This window comes from Pseudogymnoascus verrucosus, assembly GCF_001662655.1.
Source record: "Pseudogymnoascus verrucosus strain UAMH 10579 unplaced genomic scaffold scaffold_20, whole genome shotgun sequence".
Classification (NCBI taxonomy): domain Eukaryota; kingdom Fungi; phylum Ascomycota; class Leotiomycetes; order Thelebolales; family Thelebolaceae; genus Pseudogymnoascus; species Pseudogymnoascus verrucosus.
The window spans coordinates 14,517-27,926 of record NW_017263671.1 but is presented as its reverse complement, the minus strand read 5'-3'; the positions used below and the strand labels follow the sequence as shown (position 1 = coordinate 27,926).

The window sequence follows — 13,410 nt, the reverse complement described above, 5'->3', positions numbered from 1 at the left end:
GGCGGTATGGTGTTTGTGAGAGATGGGGGGTTATACCGTGAGTGAGTTGTTTTTGTTTGAACGTGGGATCTTTCGCGTGGTTGTGTAATTGTGTAATGCTGTTGTGTTCAGTGTATATAGTCTGACTATCCAACAAACACTTTCAAACGTTTCCGCGGACAATCCAAGCAGGTTCCCCACGCAGCCCCCAAACATGGCTGTACGGGGCTGTGCGACACTCTCAGTACGGTGCGGACATGCGGATTATCCATAAATATTCATTTTGTTTCTTCAGTCTCCCCCTCTTGCCTCTGACCTCTGACCTTGCATCGCTGCGCCTGCCTCTGGCCATGTTTACGATCTTGCCGGCCCCCCCCAACTGGCAAGTACGCCCCTTCTATGCCACCAATAATGCATCTCCCCATCGCTCCTTCCCAAAGTAACCATCTAGGTATAAGATCAAAGCAGCCACCCCCAACCGTTAGTAAGCCCAATCAATTAAGCGTCATAAGTAACAGTCGTCCCCTCCTGCGCCGGGTCCAACAGCTTCCATGCGCACGTAATGCCCTCCTTCTTGAATTCCGAAATCAGATGATCAGCGATACTCTCAAAGTTGTCAGTCGCCAGTGTCATAATGGTTGGTCCAGCACCGCTGAGGCAAGTGCCCAAGAGACCTGGGTGCGACTTGGGCGATATGCTCGACAGAATCTCCGTCAACCCTGGGATCAAAGTCTTGCGGTATGGCTGGTGGATCTTATCCTGCATCGACAGGTAGATGAACTCCGGGTCTGGTGGCGACTCGCCCAGAGCCGTAGGCAGGAGCGCCACGCGCTGCAGGTTAAACACGATATCAGGTCTAGTATAGCTCGTCGGCAGCACCTCTCTCGCCTTCGCCGTCGCGACCTCGAAATCCGGGATCACGACAATACACCTAATTTCCGGCGCCCACTTGAACTTATGGAAATGTCCAATGTTGAATGGCGGCTCCGGGGGGTTCAGGCCCGTATCCACGCCGCCGGTGTTGGAGAGGACTTCCGAGACCGGGATCTCAAGGCGCGCGACATCAGCGGGCTTGAGCTCATTGAGGTAGGTACCGACAAAGCCACCGTAGAGGGTCGCGGCGATGTTATCGGGGTGACGCTCGACCATCAAGCAGTAATCGAGGATGCGAGCCTTTGAGAGGCCGAGCTTGCCAGCCTCATTGGCGAGGACGACGCCGGAGACGACGGCGGAGCCAGAGGAGCCGAGGCCGCGGCCGAGTGGGATGGGGTTGATGACGTGGACGTGGGTGTTCTTGGGGAAGACGCGCTGGCCGTGGCAGCGGAGGACGTAGAGGGCAACTTTGGTGATGAGGTTGACCTCTGGGTCAAGGGGGACGTCGGGGGCGCCCTCGCCCTCGTAGGTTATGCGGCAGTTGAGGGGGAGCGAGGTGGTTTCGGAGGGGTCGACGGTGACTTTGAGCTCGAGATACATTGACAGAGCGAGGCCGATGACATCGAAGCCAGGACCAATGTTGGCCGACGAGCAAGGAGCTCGGACTGTGAATTTAGAGGCGGCCATGGTTTCTGGGTAGAGAGGTTGTTCGGTGATGCGAATTGAAGCGATTGAGAGGTGTGAAAAGGGTGTCCTCGGTGGATAATATAATAAAAATGGTGTATATTGCTTTTCCGTCACCTTGCCATGCTCGGTGGAGTTCGCGGGAGGTTGATATCCACTATCTCGGTCACTTGAGGTCTGTGACTCGACTGTGAGGCTAAGAATTTATTTTGGCGGGGGAGAAGTTGGCGGTTTACCCCGCCAAGCGCCCATAACCCCCACGGGTGTCCGCCATCGGAGAATCGCTCACGTGTGCGCATACATATTCTAGAACGCGATTCCCCAGAAAGAACAAAATATATATTTCTTTATCAATTGCTTAAGATGCATGGTTCAAGGTACAGCTAGTGTTATGCACAACTGCATGACATAAACGGCATGTGCTCTTGTGCTCTTGAGTTGTCCGTCTCGATGACGAGAATATTATTCCAAAAACCCCAAAGTTGTGCCAGCAACATTACAAGAGGCCTCCCAGACCGGACACCGTTATCCCAGCACTTTTCCATTGATCGTTACTCGTCATCATTCAACTTTTCCAACCAGTCCTCAAATATCCTTGCGGCGTCTTCAAACTGCAGATCATTCATTAAGTGATGACCGCTCCCCTCCACAGACGCAAACTCCACCTCCCCCCTTCTAATATCATACCCATCCTTCCCTATCTGTTTCAGCGCCCCAGCATACTCCGCCGTCGTCTTCTCCATTAACTCCATCCTCATTAACTGATCCAGCTCCGCCGCCAACACAAACAGCCTCATACCGCACCCCAACAGCACCCGCCTCGGATCCACATATCCGCGCCACATCGTACTAATAGGCCACCTCAAGCTCTCATACTCAGACATGAGCTTCTCAAACGGCTTCACCCAATCAATCGGGAACGACGGACAAAAGAACGCCGCCTTGACCAGCTCGCTCGACGAAAGCGGCGATCGCGGATGCAGCCAGTCCCGAAGGAACATCCGGGGTAAGAATAGCGGATCTAACGTCCACCACGCGCGGTACACATGATCACTACACCATTCCATTAGCACAACTTCCAACTATGGGGAGAGCAGCAACTCACGCTCCAAAACTCGGCGTCCCAGCCAACAACGCCAGGGCCTGCACACGCGCCAGCTCCTGGTCGCATACGATCTGCACGAGCCCTCCGCCTGCGCTATGGCCTACCAACACGACCTCGCCGCGCGCGCTGAACAGCGTCTCAAGATGCGAGATTCCAGCGCGAATGTCTGTAGCGAGGGCGTAAGCGGTAGTCAGTAAAGCCATGCGGAGGAACCCGGGTGTCCATGAGTGGCCGTGTCCGCGGATGCTGAGGGCGTGGACGTTATACCCATGATTAGCGAGGAGGGTGAGCCAGGGAAGAAAGACGGAGGCGCATCCGAATCCGCCGTGGACGAAGAGGATGGGCGATTCGAGGATGGGGAATTGGGCGATGCGGGGGCGCGTGGGGTCGGGGGTTGCGCTGAGGAGCTCGAGGGGGCCGGAGGGGGTGGTGATGAAAGAGCGCCTGATACCCGCTGGGAGGGGCTTGGGGGGTGGGGAGGAGCTTGTCCAAGATAGGGTCCACCGGTTTGAGGAGGGGGTTGAAGGGGCGGGCATGGCGCATTAGGGTTTGATAGAGAAGGAAGATGGGGATTTAAGACGGGAACAAAGGACGCTGTCGTAGTACAGAAACGTGAGAAGTGAGCGCGAAGCTGCGGGCGATGTTATGTACCGCTGCGCCGCAACTGGCAGGCGGGGTACAAGGACACACGCGCGCGACGTAGAATTAAAAAGTGAGAAAGGTGAGACTTCTAGAAGGCGCGTCGTGAGAGTGAGTGTGCTTGCTTGCATGCGAAAGACCCAATTTCCGACGATGCCGGCTCGGCGCGCGGGAGAGAGTGAACGAATTTGAGGAAGAGGAAATGCGACCTACGAAGTACGGGGTTTGGGAGATCACGAAACTACACTGGGGGACATAATGTGTATGGTGACAGGTGGTTGGAGCTGACAGGCGACAGCTCGTTTGCTTATTCGCAGTGATACAAATGAAAGATGGCTGGCCTTGGCTCCTTCGGGACATGTGCCGACAAGGATGGGGATCCTGGGAGTTGGGTTGGCACGTGATAGAGGGTTTGGTGGAAATGGAAGAAATAGTGGTATTTTCGTATAATAATTCCTAGTAAGTACAGCTCCGTCTTTCTAGTTGGCTTTGAATTCGAGCCTGTTTCAAGGCTTCAACTCTCTATGGCCGGCCTGAACCAGGCACCGTTCGAGTCTTCCTCAGGTATCCAACCAGGAGATTTCGTGAAAGTGGTGATATGCTTAATTACAGTCTATAGTCTCCAAAACTATCTGTCCGTCTGTCCGTATGTGCAAATGTGAATTATAGAGCCAATCGCTGCTGCCCGGTTCCCGCATAACGCCGCCCAATGCCGATGCGCCCTGTGTATGAACAGAAATAAATGGTGTATCAAAGTAATCGTTGCGCTCAACGTGATGTTCTAGTCTAAACCATGAACGACTCGCCGCAGCCACATTCATCCTCTGGTATATTGTTAGGATATAGTCTTATGGTATCTCCGCGGAGCCACTTACTTATATTAGGGTTCTTGAAGACGAATCTTTCACTGAGCTTGTCCTCCACGTAGTCCATCTCGCTCCCAATGATGCTGAACAAGGCCTTGCTATCGATCAGGACCTTCACGCCATCCTGCTCAATCGTCTCGTCGAATGCTCCCGCCTTGTCAACGTACTCGAGGTTGTATGAGAGGCCACTGCAGCCACGGTTCTTGACGCCGACCTTGATGAGCTTGGGTTCAGGCTGGTTGAGCAGGTTGCGTATTTGCTCGATAGCTAGTGGCGTAAGGGTTATTGCCGCCTTTCGAGCAGCCCGTAGCCTCGAGCGAGGCTTTGGCTTTTCTTGTGTCGCCGGCGCAGCGCCTGCGGCCGGGGAGTTGTTTGCTTGGACAGGCTTCGTCTTCTGCGCCTCCTTTTCGGTGATAGCTACCTCTGGTTGTGTTGCTGCTGCTTGTTGCCCAGGTATCGGCGGCGGCATTGTGTTGTGCAGTTGCGGTATCCCTCTCCCGATGGATGTTTCTGGGGTGCCGCTGCTCCGCGGGGGTGGCGGCGCTTGAGGTTCGAGAGTGTATGCCTGGTATGTGCTGGTTTGCATCTTGCGCTTCGTCGACATGCGTGCAGACTGTGCTTCGGAGACTCGTCTCATTGCGTGGCGGCATGGCCGGAGTGCTGGTGTTGCTGAGGGGGCAAACGCGCACTGGAACAGCCTTGAGGTTGAGGAAGCCAGCGGCGTCGCAAATCTCGGAGTTGCCATCCTGTGCGATTGACAGGTGCTTGGTCGGATGGGGTATTCGTATAGTAGATGAATATAGTATTGGTATTCGGACGAAAAGGCTCTGCTATTTCATGCCAAATTGAGGTATTAGTCACCAGTTGGGTTTGAAGGTTGCTTGCTGGAGAGTTAAAGTACTGTATACGATGATGCTGCTCGGCTCTGTTCATGGACTTCCACGGGTAGCCGTGACCAATCAGTATAGCGGGTTTGTCATCCCGTCTACCCTGTAAACCCAGTCAATAAGTGGCGGGGCCATAAAGGTACGAGGGCGATTGATTAGAAGCACTAAAATCTAGTGAAAGTCATAACAACAGCCTCTTAAGAAAATGAGCTTGGACTGTGGACAATTGCACGGATATTTAGTGCAATATAATCGACTTTTAGAGTAAACTTTAATGAACTACTAACAATGACGTCTAAGAAAAGACCCCTCCCGTGCCTCCGCCTACTTAAATGTTCCTCAGCCTCGTCTCCCAGGCTGTGCGTCTTACTGATTTTGCCCCGACCGCCGACGGCCGGATTGCGCTAAGAACAAATGCAGGTCAAGGCTGAAGCACCCTGGGCCTTTGTGGCTGGTGGTGGTGGTGGCAGTAGGAACATACGCAACGTGTTGATGGAGATATAATTTTACGAGATATCGACAATAGAAATCTACCCATTTCCCACTCGGTTCTTGCTCTTCCATTGCGTGTCTGACTAGCGCCGAGCTCCTGGTTACATACAATTGGCATGAGTTATGGAGCCGTCGCCCCTCACCCAGCAGAGCAGACCTGAGGTGTTTCAACAAAAGATCGTCGAGCTGTACGACGGACTCTTCAAGGTAACAACATTCCGTGCCGGCTTGCGCACTGTCGACGCCAATGATTGTATGTTAACTCTCCATCGCAGGATGAAGAAGGCGGCGACAAATCTGAGGGGTTTTGGACGGAGTTCTTCCTCCTCAAACCGGACCTTGCGACGCTGAGGCGCAAACTGGGTGGATTGAGTCCCTCTGACCTGCTCAACCTTCAAGTTAGTCCCCAGCAAGTATGGTTATGACCTGGGCTTACATGCGATAGAACCAAACACGAAGCTTATTCTCTCGAGCAATTAAATGCATCAAAACCGGAAGTGCTCCGGCAGATACTCATGCTCTCGATGTAAGACCATGCCCCGCTCCAACAAGGCTACGGCTAACATATCCAGACCCTTACAGTACTTTTGGCTTCAGTCTTGTCGAAGAAATATAACAACCCGAGTTCGGACATTATAAATGTGCTTGCGGGCCTGGACGAAGTCGACTCTGTCGTTACGGAGTTCGTTGCGGTGCTGGATAATACAATTCGGACAGGACGCTCTTGTATGCACTCCCTACATACCCCCCCCCCAGCTCCAACATCACTGACATCTTGCCAGTGGATATACGGCAAAAAGCCATAGAAGTAACATTATCCCTGACATCCGGCGCATATCAAACGAGTCTCCTCTCGTATTTCACACATAGGGACTTATTCCCGTCGCTGATGAAGGTATGGATTGGCCGCGCGTCTCCCTCGTTCAACTCGATAAACTAATCCGGCCAGTTTATACAAGATACTGATTCTATAACCCGAACTTTTGAACCATTTACTCTGCTCGGATTATTAGCGAATTACAATAAGTTTGAGTTCCAAAATCCGTACAGGTTACGGCTCGAGGATTTCGTGAACGAGGCCGCAATACAGAAGATTATCACATCTACCGGCGCTACCTGCTCACGGTTACGCACAAAATATGTGGCCGTCCAGAATGATCTCCCAGAAGGATGGTCACTCGCATCAGCCTTCGGCATGCTCGGTCTCGGCGGCTTAATCGGTGCAAAGCCAGCAGCGCCAGTGATCGACCCCGAAGTCGCCAAGAAGATGTTCGCAGAACTGTCAGTCCCCCCCTTACAATAATCTACAATATCTGCTAACTCTGTCCCAGTCCCGGCGCCGAAGCAGCCGTCCTCCTCGCCACCTACGACTTCGTCCACGCCAACAAGCTCTTCTGCTTCAACCTCGTGACCCTCGAGCTCGAGAACAAGCAATCCGAACCCCCCATCGCAAGCTTCATATCCCTAACATCCTACCTCCTCGAGCACGCCTACATCTCCACCCGCACCTCCCTCTACGCGCGCCTCAACCTCCTCACCATCCGCCTCCTCGTCGAAGACCCCAGCCTCTGCAAACGCATCTGCAGTCCTGAAAGCAAAACGCCAATCCGTCTCTGCCGCCAGCGCTCCCCTTACCTCCCTCTAATTCGCGGCGACCGCGTCCTCGCTACCGCCCTCATAGATGCCATGATTGACGGGATCAACCATAACCTCCGCCGCCGCCTTGACGTCGATCTCTATGCCCTCTTCCTTGATATCTTGCAGCGCCTGATTGCGCATCTGGCACGCACACGCACGCGCTTGCCCTATCACTGGTCTGAGCTCTTCCGCTCCCTGCTAACGCTAATCCGCTTCATGGCTACATACGCCGCAGATCTAGCGGGACTGTCTCGCATTGACGCGCTACAGGATGCGTTGGTGAATCTCATCGCGCTGGCGCTGTCAGCGGGCGAAGCATTCCTTCCCACGCCAGCAGCATATGATGACCTCTTCTACAAGCTCGTAGAAACAGGTGACATACTCGTCAAATTCAGCGAAGCCTACGGACTAGCAAAGCGCCCCGGCTGCTCGATCGGCACACTCGTGAGCGTCAGCGCGCATTACAAGGAGCTCTTGAAAGACGGCGTTCGCGGGAGCGGAGTGCGGAATCTGACGAGTGCGCAGGTGGCGCAGGTGATTAAGCAGGGGTATGAGACGTTGAGTATTCAGACGAGGGAGGGGCTAGATGGGTGGGAGAAGTATAGGGAGGCGGATGAGAGGGTGTTTTTGAAGAAGGTGGCGAGGGCGGCGGTGGCGGATGCGAAGATGTTGGTTGATGCGCCGTGAGAGGGTAGATGGGATGTGTGTTTTGTGTGTATAAAAGGCGTTTCAATGGGTTTGGATGGGAAGCATGGGCCATGAGTTTTATACCAAAAGCTGAATCTGAAACTGAATATGAACAGAGAAAGACTCCGGAGGGGTCTACTTACCCTGTGTCGCCGATACGGAATTGACAGTGTCATCTCACGACTTTTCATCCTAAGTCTCACTCACCGTTCACTTTGCCCTCGTCACCACGTGCCACATATCTTCAACACGAGATTAATACCGCCAACAGGCATACATTCAGCCGCATAAACTCCCTCATCTCCAAAAATAGAACCACCCCCATCAAACCTCCAGTAACCGCGGACTCTTATCGCAGCTCCAACCCAACGGATAACGATAAGCGCCGTCACCAACCGCCAACCAATCGCTCCCCTCTTGGCGTAAACCCTGAAACGGCACGGCGCGAAGAGTAGACGCCGTGCTGGCGGTGGTTAAGTTGGTGGTTGGCAGTCGCTGTTGCGTTGGCCTGCACTGCCACGATGGGATTATAGTTTATGTGGAAAGCTGGGAAGTTGGAGGAGTTGGAGAGTTTCTGGGTGTTGGTTGGGAGTTGTTCATATTGTTCGTACGGTATGGTATGGATACGTCATTTCAAGGGTATGCGGGCCGACGATTGGGTCGCAAGCGCTGTCAGGTTCCAGGGACAGGGATGGAGTGGAAATAAACAGGAATGGAGAGCGCAACACCACCACGACGCAAGAATGCTTTGGCGATGGCGTGGCTTCTACATTCCAGCTTTGACTGTGTGGAATGTGGGCACAGCCACTGGATCGCCTTTGTGGTAGCTGTCATTTGATCCGGTGATGGTGATGATACTATTGTCTGGGTGAAAGGCGGGGAGAGCAAGGCCCTGGTGGCCACTCGCTCGTCACCCTCTTGGGAGGCGGCGTCGTCATCTTTGGCGTATAGGTAGGTTTGTTCATTTCAGGGTTTTCTTGCTATTGTTCGTTGTCCCCGTGCCCGCGGAGTCGAGGAGGGGAGAAGAGTAAATAGCCCATGGGATCGTTGCGCCAGTGATGCCCTTTGAGATGGAGGCAAACACTATTGAACAACTCGATCGCCACCCAGGTGTCCCCATGCGCGATTTGAGTAGGTATATGATCAACTGTGAATCCTTTGAATCATTCCGTACGAAGTGGATTCGAGTGAATGCGCCCGGATACTCGAGTATATATCGCAAGTCAAACGGAGCAACCTTTCAACGGACATTATACACGCCAATATCGCTGCCTATAAGCTTATTAACATAACACAGCTGCCTTATTCAGTTTGAGCTTAGCTTGAGCCTCGATCCACCGTCATATTACGTCGTCGCGCTTGGTGAATCAGTTGCGACCTGCCTCGACGAAACGACTGGCCAGGAGCGCCCAGCGCCTATATTTATCCCAGCGGCTCGACGACTCGACAACACACAAAGACGAGACGTTGGAGATTCGGCCTGGTGACCTAGTAAGGGCTTGAAACACCAAACATCTAACAAAAGAAATCGCTTTGTCGAGTAACTGGCCCCGAGTCCCTGTCGCGTTTATTGGAGTACGCACGTGGTGGTGCGTGGGTGACTGTGAGCTGGAATAAAGAGGTGAGTGACTGCACTTCGCCTGCGGTTTCTCAGTTACTCACCACGCATGCAGGCCATTCGATTGTTTTTTCTTTCTCATTATTATTGTCCATTGTCATTGTCATTTTTTCTTTACAATACAAATCACGGCCATTCAGATTTCTTATTGAGTCACTACCATCATGCACGATTAATACCTTTCCACCTACAATAATTGTTTTCTTGCTTCTCATATACTCAAGATCCGGAATCACAACACACAACCACACACGCATTTGTTGCTACTGATAAAATCTTCATTTTCATTCTGTACAAAAACACACTTCATATACTAAATATGTCTACCTTGGCTGGTCTCAGGAACATCATGGCACACGTACACATGCCTCCCTCGAAAGCAGACTCCTTTCCCCCGCTCCCGGGGAACCTCGATGCCCGCCATCACGATTTACAGGGCGAATACGCCCGCGACGGCAACGGCAATATCGCATCCGACGCACAATACACTCCATACCTCGGGCTGAGAGCACGGTTATCACAGGTCTGGATCAACAAATGGACGATCCTGCTGCTGCTCGTCCTGGCAAGAGTCCTCCTGGCGATCCAGGGCCTTGATAACAACATCGCATCCGCCAAAGCCAAAGCTCTCTCGGCATGTACGAGCGTGGAGAATGTGGGCAGCGCCATGGCTTCGATGCCTCACTACATGTCAGGGGGCGTCAACGCTATGGCTGCCAGCGGTGTAACGAGAGCCGTGAATGGTCTCATGTCCATGCTGATGCTTGCGATTACCGGGGTCGAAGAGATCGTTCTGTTCATCATTAACATGATGACTTCGACTTATATTTGCTTGATCACGTTGGTTGTTGGAGGAGCACTGCACGCCGCCTTGGAAGTCATCGATAAGGCAGGCCAGTTCCTCAACAAGACCTTGGCTACCGTTACGGGCGAGATTACAGACGGTATTAATGGCTTCCAAAGCAATATGAACTCCTTCCTCAAAGACATCGCTGGAGTCACTGGACTTTTCGGAGGCGAATCAAGTCCACCAACCATCGATCTCACGTCCGAGATGAACAAGTTGAAGAGCATCAACTTCAACGCCGCCAATCTCGACACCAACGTCAAAGCACTCGATGCAAAGATCCCAGACTTCAGCGAGGTCCACAACTTCACCAACAACCTGATCCGCACTCCCTTTGAGGAGATCAAGAAGCTGATCAACGCCTCGACAATCGGGTACACGTTCGACAAGTCCGTCTTCCCCGTCGCCCAAAAGGAGGCCCTAACCTTCTGCTCCGACAACAACGGCATCAACGACTTCTTCAACGGCTTGTCCAAAACCGCCCATGTCGCGCGCCAGGCATTCATCGGTGTCGTCGTTGCCCTAGCCATCATCGCCTGCGTGCCCATGGCCTACCGCGAAATTCGAAGATGGCGCATCACCAAGCAGCGCGCCCTTCTCATCCAGAAACAGGCCTTCGACCCCATGGACGTGATGTACCTCGCCGCGCGACCCTACACCTCAACCGCCGGCATCAAAGTCGCCTCGAAAATGAAGACCACCAAGAAGCAAGTTCTTACGCGCTGGTTCGTCGCATACATCACCACCATCCCCGCCTTATTCGTCCTCCTCCTCGCCTTCGCGGGCTTCTTCTCCTGTCTCTGCCAGTACATCCTCGTGCGCACGATCGAGAAGGAAGTCCCCGCCCTAACCAACCAAGTCGGGGATTTCAGCCAGAACGTCGTGCTCGCTCTCAACAACGCGTCCGAGCAATGGGCCGTAGGCGCAAACGGCGTCATCACCTCCACGAACACGAAGATTAACACCGACGTCTTCGGCTGGGTAACCACCTCCACCACGGCGGTGAACAACACCCTCAACGTCTTCGTCGACATGGTCGACACCCTCCTCAACGACACCTTCGGCGGCACAATCCTCTACACCCCCATCCAAGAGACCCTCAACTGCCTCCTCCTCCTCAAAATCCAAGGCATCGAAAAGGGCCTAACCTGGGTCCACGATAACGCCCACGTCGCCTTCCCGCCATTCGACAAGGACGTCTTCTCCCTCGGCGCCGCGGCCTCGTTGTCAGGTGAACCGGATCAGGAGTCATTCCTTGCATCTCCCGGCTCGAGCGCCTCGGATGATATATCAGGAGCTGTCCAGCACGTGGTGGATTTCATGTACAAAACCATCCGCGAAGAAGCCATCATAGCCACCGTCCTCTTCGCCGTCTACTTCCTCATCGTGCTCATCGGCGCCAGTCGTCTAATCGTCGGGATGATGTCCCGCGACAAGACGCGCGCGGAAGGCGGGGGTGTGCCAGCGGATTCCCCGCCGTATGAGGAGCGTGAGGTGAGGCCCGCGGAGTTTGGGGCGTTTGGGGGAGAGGTAGAGACGCCGTTTCCGAGGGATAATGAGAATCAAGGTGGGCCGTGGATGGCGGGTGCGATGGGGGGAGGGGAGCAGATGGAGAAGGTTGGACATGTGGGACATGGGGCGCAGAGGAGTGTGGGGGAGGCGAGTACGGGGGGGCATGGGAGGACGAGTAGTTATGGGTTTGTGGGGGAGAAGACGGGGTGAGTGAGTGAGGGGTGAATTTGGATTTTTGTGTTGGGGGGGGTTTGGATGGCGTTTTGGGAAAGAGGGTGGTGTGGAGTTTGGGGGTGTATATTTTTTGTAGAATTTGGTGCTTATAATTTTTTGCACCTTGTGGTATAAGAAAGATGTGTCTTGTGCTTGGGGCCCCGCGAGGGGTGTAGGGGACGAGGGTTTAAGAATAGGAATGAGACGTAAATAACAAGAATAAAAATTGACTCCTAGGGATGATGAATGTAATGGTGCTGTGATATCAGTTGTCTGGTCCCTAACCACGCATTTCAACGACGGTGGAAGCCATGCCATAAAATGAAGCTCCTTCTCCACCCCCAGGACATTAACACAATCGATTCGAGCATGCCTGAACCCGGAACTGTAATTGTATTATCTCGTATCCTCCACATATGTGTATTTCTCTCACGCCTCAACCTTCTTCGTAAACGTCACCTTCTCCACCGCCACGCTCTCCGCGCCCTTCTCATCCGTCTTAAGCTGATACACGTACAACGTGAGCGAAATCCCTTGTACCTATCTCACAGTCAGGTCTTACTCTCTCAATCTCCCCAAATTCCGCCTCCCCTTCCCAAAATCCAACCCCCCCAGCTCCCAAAACCAGCAAATAAGGAAGGGAAGAAGGGAGTAAGTAACAGAAAAGCCAAACTCACATCCATCAAACAAAAACTCGCCTCCCCCCCCCCCACCCCCGTCCCACTCCCCGGATTCACAAAAAACCTCTCCCCATACTCATACGCGTCGAACCTCCCCGTCCCCCCCCAACAAAGCACATCAACATCCAACCTCCTCGCCTCCGCCAGCAACGCATCCGCCTCCCCCGGCACCACCACACTAAACCCCTCCAGGAACCCAATTCTCAGACTCCCGTGCGTTACTACCCCGGAAAGCGGAAGGGAGGGAGCGTCGGCATCGAAGCGGCCCCGGACGAGCTTGAGGTCGGGAGAGATGGAGCGAAGGTAGGTGTAGGTTGCGCTGTCGGTGAGGTTTCCGAGGCAGAGGGTTTGCCCGATTTTGCCGGGGGTGAGGAGTTTTTTGAACTATGGGGTGTTAGCGGGGTGTGATTGATGGGTGGGGGGAAGGGGGGAGGGAGGAGGGAGGGGGGGGGGAAGGGTGCCTTTGCGGGAATGTCGATTGCGCGGTCGGGGATGTGGAGGTCGCCGATTACGAGGACGAGGCGGGATGTCATTTTGGGAGGTGGTTGGTGGCGCGCGCGCCGGTGGTGGGTGGTGAGGTGTTTGTGGGATAGTGGTGGAGGGAGATTGGTATGTAAGGTGTAGTGGAAGGCGTGGAGAAGTTGGAGGGACAGTGGTGATGGTGGAGGGGGAGCTGGGGGAGTTGGGATG

At 53.8% G+C, this 13,410-nt stretch overlaps 6 protein-coding genes across 6 annotated transcripts; 2 read left to right on the top strand and 4 right to left on the bottom strand.

The window, feature by feature from the left end:
- Positions 1–477: 477 nt before the first annotated feature.
- VE01_05435 (uncharacterized protein) lies at positions 478–1,539 on the bottom strand (the record flags this gene model as incomplete). The annotated part of the gene is made up of 1 exon (XM_018274899.1): positions 478–1,539. The coding sequence occupies one exon, from the start codon at positions 1,537–1,539 to the stop codon at positions 478–480; it is 1,062 nt and encodes a 353-aa protein (XP_018130599.1).
- A 316-nt stretch (positions 1,540–1,855) lies between these two features.
- Positions 1,856–3,487, bottom strand: VE01_05434 (uncharacterized protein). The gene is made up of 2 exons (XM_018274898.2): positions 2,642–3,487; positions 1,856–2,589 (listed from the first exon to the last, which is right to left on the bottom strand). The coding sequence occupies exons 1-2, from the start codon at positions 3,175–3,177 to the stop codon at positions 2,088–2,090; spliced, it is 1,038 nt and encodes a 345-aa protein (XP_018130600.1). The 5' UTR covers positions 3,178–3,487; the 3' UTR covers positions 1,856–2,087.
- A 174-nt stretch (positions 3,488–3,661) lies between these two features.
- ISA1 (Iron-sulfur assembly protein 1) lies at positions 3,662–5,250 on the bottom strand. Its single transcript, XM_018274897.2, has 2 exons — positions 4,156–5,250; positions 3,662–4,104 (listed from the first exon to the last, which is right to left on the bottom strand). Exons 1-2 carry the CDS (start codon positions 4,889–4,891, stop codon positions 4,067–4,069), a joined length of 774 nt encoding a protein of 257 aa, XP_018130601.1. The 5' UTR covers positions 4,892–5,250; the 3' UTR covers positions 3,662–4,066.
- Positions 5,251–5,648: 398 nt separating this feature from the next.
- On the top strand, positions 5,649–7,850 carry VE01_05432 (uncharacterized protein; the record flags this gene model as incomplete). The annotated part of the gene is made up of 7 exons (XM_018274896.1): positions 5,649–5,732; positions 5,801–5,923; positions 5,971–6,051; positions 6,098–6,251; positions 6,308–6,420; positions 6,475–6,806; positions 6,857–7,850. 7 exons carry the CDS (start codon positions 5,649–5,651, stop codon positions 7,848–7,850), a joined length of 1,881 nt encoding a protein of 626 aa, XP_018130602.1.
- A 955-nt stretch (positions 7,851–8,805) lies between these two features.
- On the top strand, positions 8,806–12,037 carry PRM1 (plasma membrane fusion protein prm1; the record flags this gene model as incomplete). The annotated part of the gene is made up of 2 exons (XM_018274895.2): positions 8,806–9,471; positions 9,524–12,037. Exon 2 carries the CDS (start codon positions 9,788–9,790, stop codon positions 12,035–12,037), a length of 2,250 nt encoding a protein of 749 aa, XP_018130603.2. The 5' UTR covers positions 8,806–9,471; positions 9,524–9,787.
- A 203-nt stretch (positions 12,038–12,240) lies between these two features.
- Positions 12,241–13,407, bottom strand: VPS29 (vacuolar protein sorting-associated protein 29). The gene is made up of 3 exons (XM_059463702.1): positions 13,182–13,407; positions 12,718–13,104; positions 12,241–12,580 (listed from the first exon to the last, which is right to left on the bottom strand). Exons 1-3 carry the CDS (start codon positions 13,251–13,253, stop codon positions 12,470–12,472), a joined length of 570 nt encoding a protein of 189 aa, XP_059319716.1. The 5' UTR covers positions 13,254–13,407; the 3' UTR covers positions 12,241–12,469.
- Positions 13,408–13,410: the final 3 nt, after the last annotated feature.